This window comes from Poecilia latipinna, unplaced genomic scaffold (genome assembly GCF_001443285.1).
Source record: "Poecilia latipinna isolate Pla-1442-1.1 unplaced genomic scaffold, P_latipinna-1.0 Scaffold2746, whole genome shotgun sequence".
NCBI lineage: Eukaryota > Metazoa > Chordata > Actinopteri > Cyprinodontiformes > Poeciliidae > Poecilia > Poecilia latipinna.
The window spans coordinates 66,201-74,426 of NW_015115362.1; the positions used below are offsets into that span (position 1 = coordinate 66,201).

General features: G+C 38.8%; 1 protein-coding gene across 1 annotated transcript; it reads right to left on the minus strand.

Moving 5' to 3' along the window:
- Positions 1 to 361: 361 nt before the first annotated feature.
- Positions 362 to 6,832, minus strand: LOC106938997 (patatin-like phospholipase domain-containing protein 2). The gene is made up of 9 exons (XM_015021218.1): positions 6,606 to 6,832; positions 4,602 to 4,834; positions 4,352 to 4,417; positions 3,783 to 3,992; positions 2,853 to 2,913; positions 2,565 to 2,732; positions 2,309 to 2,432; positions 968 to 1,069; positions 362 to 675 (listed from the first exon to the last, which is right to left on the minus strand). Exons 1-9 carry the CDS (start codon positions 6,790 to 6,792, stop codon positions 471 to 473), a joined length of 1,356 nt encoding a protein of 451 aa, XP_014876704.1. The 5' UTR covers positions 6,793 to 6,832; the 3' UTR covers positions 362 to 470.
- Between the last annotated feature and the right edge of the window lie 1,394 nt (positions 6,833 to 8,226).

Here is an 8,226-nt window from a genome sequence, read left to right on the forward strand (position 1 = left end):
GAATAAGAATCAAGACTTATTAGTAGCTGCCTTATCCTAAATGACTCAGACTGTTATCAGTACTGGAATATTTCTAATAATATTTGATTTATTTCAACAATTGGTAGTATTGTGAAAAAATTGACTTTTTTTTAGATTTACATCATCTTATGTTATTCACTCTGAGGGTGATTGACAGCACTAAGACCCGCCTCCTGACTCTGATTGGTTGTTTCTATGTAAAGCGGGGAGTTAGATTTTTTTTCCCAGACTATCTCATACCAAACTGTCACAACATAGTTTCAACAAAAAATATATTTTTCTAAAAGTTATATAAAGAAAATCTTGAGGAGATTTTTTTTTTCTTCTGATTTTTTTTGGGGGACAAAATCATCATGTATCATAAAGTCACGTTACCACTTAAGTGCAAAATAAAAAAAAAACAAAACAAGAGTGAGTACGCTGCAGAGACAAAACTCTGCACCTTCAGGTTATTTGGGGTCTGACGTCTGCTCCGATCCAAAATTTCGGAGCAGACCCAGCACTCTGTCTAAGCCCCAGCCTCTCCCCTCAGCTGGAGGGGATTTCACGCCGGCTGCCCCTTCTGGACCCTCCGGGGAAAGATTCACTTTTTCTTCTCTGTCCCACAAGTGCAGGTTGGACGGAAGGCTTGAGCACCTGCACAGTCGTGGTCGCCTGAGGGGAAGAGAGAAGGAAAAAAACAAAACAAACAAAAAAAACACATCCAGAAACTCTTAATGATTTACCCAGCTGTACTTTGTCTTTACAGGGTTCACATTCGATCACTTAGATGCAACTCTCCAGTGCAAAAACGTTTCATTTGTGGAATACCCGACAGCGCCACGAGAAGGTCAAAGTTTTATTTATGGGAGTAGTAAATCTTATTTGTTCTTCAAAACACTGTTAAGAGCCTGATGACTTATGAGCAACTAAAGGTGAAAGAGACTTCATTCATGGCTCTGCCTACCTGGTTTTATATTCCAACTTTTCCTTCAAAGTTTGTTTTGTCGCATCCATGCCGAAGAGCCACCTCATGTCCCTGGGGACATCGGGAATCCAGCCCCTCACTCTGGAAGAAGCAGCCAACATGTCAGGGAATTATTCAGATATTTAGATTACAGTCAGAGTCTCTAATCTTCTGCTTGAATAAAAGTCAATATTTGTTTTAAATCTGCGTAAACATATGGAACCAACAAACTGCTGGGTTATTTCTTTATCCTCAAAGCTGGGTGTATTTTCTAGGTACAGAAGGCGAGTGAGTTTAAGCAATTGGGTCAAAATTCAGGGACAACCCCAAGCAGGGTTATGGGGGGCCATGGCCCCCTCCTGAAAAATGTACACTACACCTCTGGCTCCTTCAGAGAATCATGTTTAGGTTATAAAAAGGCATACAGAGTCATCGTCTTCAATTGTAGGATAAATGTAAAACACAAATCATTAATTTATACAATTAAAAATAAAATTTAAATTGTATGAATATAAATTAATTCATTTAAAAAATGTCAAGATTGTGACCCAGTTTGTTGGGTTAGAGAGATCATTCTTCACAGAATGCTACTTTAAAACATGCAAGAAAACAAAGCATGCAACCACCTTCATATTTCCTGAGATTGTCATGATTGGTGGTGGTAGTGGTGAGGAGAGAATGCTGAGACCCAGGTTATGGTGAAAAGATGATGATTTAATGAAGAAGTGGCTCAACATGGTCCAAGTCAGGCAGCACGGCAGGAACAATTAGCTCACAGCTAACAACCGGTAGCAACTGACAATGTGAACATGGAGCTTAGCAAACCAGGACTGTACAGTCCTACTGGAAAGCATAAGACCAGCTAAGACGTGACAGTAGACACATTAGACAAACTTAGACAAGGACCTGACGAGCAACACAGACAGCAGGTGGGTTTAAATACACACGGGGTAATTAAGGGAATGAGACACACCTGGGAAACAATCAACAGGGAAGACGCAGAGACAGACTCACAGGGAACAGGACTACACAGAAACTCAAAAATAAACACACAGAAACACGGATCGTAACAGAGATGAACATTTGTTAGCTAAGATAATGCAAACAGCTTTACTTTGTTTTCTTGACATTGTGATTTTAATTTTTTAGAAGCTTTATTTTCAGCTCTAGACTCTTGACAGTATTTACCGGGCAAGAAATGAATGCAGAAAGAAAGGAGGAAGACATCCAACAAAACATATATGTAGGTATACTCTATATTCCGATGTCACAGGGACGGAAAAAATAAAAATAAAAATAGTAGTTGCGTTGAAAGTTGCAGGGTGACGGATTGGGTGGTACCTCTGAGCCATGGAGCGGGCGGAGTCAAAGGGCAGATAAGACGTCACCTTCTTGGGCAGGTACTCAGTCATGTGAGTCAACAAGCCCCCAGCAGTGTGCGTCTCCCTGCAGGCTTTACATAAAACTGACACAAATACAAGGAAACACAGATGAGCTGAGTAGAACTGGGTCAGATTTAATGTTTCATTTCTTTTGCCCTTTCAAATCAAATAGGTTTCCTTTGTATTAAAGAAGTAAACGTTCCAGCAGCCATTACCCCTCTGAAGTTCAGCTGGCAGGTTCCGTATGAGTTTCGGATCGAGCCACGGGTGATCTCTCTTTACCGACTCTCCACCTCCGGGGGAGTCCTTCGCCTGGTCGCAGCAGACACACTCCATTGTGTCAGCCTGCAGACTCCTCAGGGGAGACTCGCTGCTGATCAGGTCTGAGGAAACGAAATGTTCACAAGCTGATCTCCACTTCACACTCCACCAACTGAGGAGTTCAATGCTCCTCTTCTGTGCACATAATTATTTTTGCAAGAAAACGAGAAACAGATCCTCACTGTTTTCTTGCAGGAAGCGAAGAGCGTCCATGTAGCCGTTCTGGCAGATTTCAGCCATTGCCTGCAAGTTGGAGGAACAGATTTGGATTGGAGAGCTTCTATTCTATGAAATACAGGACATTACAAGTTTATACAGTGAGTCCAGAAAGCATTAGCACTTCTTTTTGTGTGACATTATAAAAAAGTGACTACACTAGTCATAGAAATTTATAACATTTGCTCAAAAAAATTCCCTTTAAGTTTAATAGACACACAAAAGCATCCACAGACTTGACAGTCGTTAGCTAATGTTAGCATAAATGCCATCATTACTATGTTGGCTTATGTTAGCATTATAGCAAACAATAAATCAATCCATACAGTAAATCAATTTTAGTAAGTGAAAATTAGCTAGAAAGCTAATGTTAGCTTAAATGTCATCATTATTTTGGCTGGCTTCCATTCAGTAAGTCAACTTTAGGTTTCCAGTCAAAATTAGTGAGGAAACTAATGTTAGCTTAAATGCTATCATTATGTTACTCGGCGGGACAAATTGGCCAGTAGCCCAAACGGAGGGTGAGAGATTTATAAATTACTCAGTGTAGAACGATGATACATGTCCCGTGTTGCCATTCATAAAATCCAATTTAAATTTAATCCAACTGAACATTTCTGGGAAAAGTTAAAAATGGCTGCCTACCATCGTTGCCCAGCCAGCCTAAGTGAGGTTAAGAGGATCTGCAGAGAACAATCTGAGAAAATACCCCTAATACAAATGTGCTACCTTTTTACAGAAACACCATGAAAATTTAAGGCAGTGACTGCTCTCAAAGATCATTTTAGAATATATTAAGCCAACACTGTGAATATTTATTCTGCTCTGTTTAAATGTCAGCCAAAGTTCAATCCACTGCGTGTTTCCTGCAGGAGGAAGGAGCAGCTGTATCTCACCTCAGCCTCTGGGGGGAAGAAAGTGCTGGTGACCCTGTACAGGTTCTCCGAGTTGACCTGGATGCTGACGTTGTTGAAGCGCACCTCGTGGAAGGTGAGCGTGTTTGCTCGGGGGCAGAGGTCACTCTCGCCAGCGTACGGAGAGATGGTGATTGTTCTTCCCAGCTGACAGCGGGGCAGATTGTCGCTAACGGCACCATCCACATAATACTGAGAGGGATTAAAACTCACCCAGTAAGTGAACTTAATGTGACTGATGTATTTGTTTCAATAAAAGTCTGCATCACTGGCAATAATGGAATTAATCTGGTTCATTTGACAACATTTCTGCACTTTGTGTTTTTCAGGGTGGAATGATTATACAGCAAAAAAATGTTATTGATCTTGGGGGCATGGAGGACCTAGGCAGCTGCTTAACTCGCATATGCCTTGGGCCGGATTTGATCTCAGCTTCCAGGATTCATTCATAATGTAACATGAATCAAATCTAATAAGATGCAACGGTAGCTTTATGTTTAAGGAGTGTGACTAGTCAAGTGTTGCAGGCGGAGGTTTGGTAGTTTACTCACCACTCCGCGGTAAGTGGGCGGAACGACACCACAGTAGAGCGGCACAAAGCAGCTGCATATGAGGGCCTGGAAAGAACAAGATTTCAGTAGCTCAGAGACAATTTAACCCATAAAGAGTCGTGTCGTGTAAAGGATAGGTTAAAAAGTGGGAGACAAAACCACATCAAAATGCCTAAAGTACTTTTTCAATGTAATTCTGAGTCATGAAAACCAACTAGTCCTACGCTACCAGAGTCATCCATATATTTACCTGAATGAGTTCCTCTCTGCTGTCGAACTGGGACACCAGCAGGTTCCTCCCGTCAGAGACTCTGGTCAGGGACAAGCTGAGCTTCCTGGACACTCGGAGGTGAGCGTCCTCTGGGAGTTTCTCCAGCAGCGACTCCTGCACCAGCTGCAGTAGGTTGTAAGCCGGGTGCAGGGGCCCCAGTTTGTGCTTCCTGGCCTCTTTGGCCATGTACATCAAATCAGTGCAGCATTTATCTGCACACACATCAAAGTGCAGCAATCAGATGCTGCGCAATTTCTCACGCAGCAGCCACAAACTTTAGAATACAGGAGAAATATCGTAGGGTTGGGAAATTCAGGTGTAACAGCTGTAAAGTGGCAGGCAGTCAAGGCGTGTAGGTTGACACAAAAGTAAAAAAAAAAAGAAAAAGAAAAACAAAACTATTACTGTACATCAAAGACAAAATCACAACATAAAATACTGAAATGTTATCAAAAATAGCATAAATCTGATTATTTTAAAAATGGTACAAAATGTAAGACACGCAAACAAGAAAGATGTGCAAAAAACAGCAGAAATTCTATTTAAAATTAGAAACATTGTGCAAATGCTAACAGGGATGTGAACATCTATTGAGTTTGTTGGGAAGTGATAATTACAGTCCAGCAGAATATAATCATCACAGATAAAGAGCTGTGATGGTTCTAGATAAAGAGCTTTATCACTTTATCTGTCATAAAACTCCTTTGTGCACCATAGTGGAAAATTATTATAAGGTAATAATATATGTTAGTTGTACATATATTAAATAATGTAAATATATATGTTTATCCTAAACATATATATTTTGTATGTGTAGTCCAAATATTTTATTTGGACTACACATACACACACGCACACACACACACATACACACGCACACACACACACACCCACACACACACGCACACGCGAACACACCAGGTTGGAAATTGTTTTGCTGCAGACTGTCTATCCCCTGCTTTGGATTCCTGATCCCTGGTATAAAACTCATGTGTTGTCTCTGCCTTGGGAAGCTTTTCATTTGGCGCTTCTTCATTATTGACTGTCTTGTAAGCTCTCTATATTGTGCACAATATACAAATAAACCTGCAGTGATTTCATCTAACAGTGCTTGGAATTTTTTTGTTTTTCCACAACACTTAGGATCTAGCAGTCTGTTATGGAAGGAGCGTATTAGTATATTTTATGTGATATTTCAAAACTATGTAGCACAAAGTAGGAGGACGATGGATGTATTATGTATTATTTTATCTGAAAAGTTTGGCATGATTTTATGTTTATCTTCTTTCAGTCTGACAATAATACACAGGTCACACTTCATAGAGCTGGTCAGATATGGCAAACAATATCCTTTACAAGATAAATACAAAATGATATCTGGAGCAAAAAGAAAACGTAAACACTGAATGAATTTTCTAGTAGAGACAGATTCCCCCCAAAAATGACTTGTCGCCCTTACAAAAGGAGATTCTGCATGTTTCACTGCTTTATTTGTAAAACATTTTTGAAAACCAGAGAATCTGGTTCTGTTTATATTACAAGATGTTGTCAATTGGCTCCTCGTAAGTAAATGTAACTAAACAGAGATGAACTGAACTTTAGGCTACCATTCTAGTCGCCTTTGAGTCTAAAATATATTCTGCAAAACACAATAAATATGGCAAAAGGAAGTTTAAAATCCAAAATTATTCCTCCATTTGGCTTTCCAACAAGGTGATGATTTATAAATGCACTCTAAATATTTACAGAGAACGTGGTAAATGTCATAAAGTAGCTATAGACAGTTTGTAATAGTTTGGAAAATGAATTGAGATGAAAAATATTTTTGTCGCCATTAGAGATTCTCAGTAGTTCATCTTGGTGAATAAAATCCGCATAGAACTACGCAATTAACTAATAGATTGTATTTATTTTTTATTTTTATTTTATTTTTATTTTTTTTAGACTTTATCAATAAATGAACAGCAGAGAATCCCTACTCACCCAGGGGGATTCCCAGGGTGATAATGGCGGCCATCAGGGCTCCTGCAGAGGCTCCGTAGATTTTCGAGGCATCTCGAATAAAGCGAGGAAACCGTTCGAGGATACAGCTGATGACCCCGACGTAATAAATTCCCATAAACCCGCATCCTGCAAAGGAGATGCTCCACTCTTTATTCGGGTCAAACATTTTCTAAAAACGCTACCTTCCGACATAAACTCCAAATTACAACCGGGGGGTGTTAAAACCCAACCTAATGAAATGTTCAACCAGGTGTCAGCCTTTGGATTTCACCTGCAATCAGCATCCAAAGGTTGAAAGAGTAAGTCCCGCTTTGGGCACGTTCCTATTGGCTGAATAAAGTCACATGGTTTTTATTATTCGCTGTGTGCGGCGTCGGGATCGGGAAAGGCCTCGCTGCAGAAAGGGGGCACTCAGACTGAAGACATGAATCATTTGCTTTGGAAATGTGACACCAAAAAAACTCTGGGACGATATCATGAACCTTACTTACGATTTCCCCACAAACTCTTCTCAGTTTTGAAACTGTTATTCTTGGCTTTTCTGCTTTGGACAAGAAGAACTGTGATACTTTTTTGTTTTTGTCATCAACCTTTATACATAAAAGCAAGTTAAGCAAAAACAAACCTTTATTCTCTATTTTCATTAAAGCATTGAATATGTACAATCATCTCTATGTCTTCTAATAATCCAAAAGCCACGAAAACCGTAAATTTATTACGAAAATGTAATATCTTGTAATTCTCTCTAGATGATTTTCTTGTTGCTGTATGCATAAAATCCTCCCTGGCATATTTTATTTTTTATTTTGTTTATTGTATCAAACATTTATTGTGCAGAAGCAGCAAAAAGTGTTCAAGAAAAATGAACAGTTCAGAGAAGTCGACAAGTGATCATTATCCTAGACTTATTGAAATTGGTTTAGAAATTGGAAAAATTGATAATGAAAGTATCGAAAGATGGGTATTTGGAAGTGCAGATTGGGAAAAAAATAAAATAATAAGTGATAAAGAAATGCAAAAGGTTAATGTAGATTTGGATGTTGATAATGTACATTTTTCTATTTGTGAAGCCAGTTTAGGTGCTGTATGCGAAACAATCCAAAGGAAAGGAGGAAAATATAAGAAGAAAACTGTACCATGGTGGACAATGGAATGTGATGTTGTAATTAAATCTCGAAATAAAGTTTTTAGATTGTTAAAGAGAAATCAGAATTTTCAGAATTTTATTGAATATAAAAGTTTACAAGCTCTGGTTAAAAGAACTGTGAAAAATGAAAAAAAAAAAGCAAAATAAAAAAGGTTTATTGGGGAAACTTTTGTAATTCGGTTGGTAGGGAAACAAAAATGTCAAAAGTTTGGGGAATGATAAAACGAATGAATGGAATTAGAAGTGAATATGGATATCCAGTTTTAAAAGATGGAAATGTTATTGATGTGACTGAGGAGGAGAAGGCAAACATGTTGGTTAAAAAGTGTTAAAGTTCATAGTTGCAATAATTTCAGTGCAGAAGAAAAACGAAGAGTTTGTACAATTAATGAAAATGTTAATTTATAAGAAAATAAAAAGTGACCCAACTAGAGTCTACTTGGGTCACTTTAA

Bases quoted from the DNA above. Each gene is read 5' to 3' on its own strand.
- LOC106938997 (XM_015021218.1), bottom strand. From the start codon at position 6,792: ATGTTTGACCCGAATAAAGAGTGGAGCATCTCCTTTGCAGGATGCGGG. The intron at 4,835-6,605 runs GTGAGTAGGGAT...ATGTGTGTGCAG, and splicing joins CACCCTGGGAATCCCCCTGG to ATAAATGCTGCACTGATTTG. The intron at 2,433-2,564 runs GTAATGGCTGCT...TATTTGTGTCAG, and splicing joins GCCAGCTGAACTTCAGAGGG to TTTTATGTAAAGCCTGCAGG.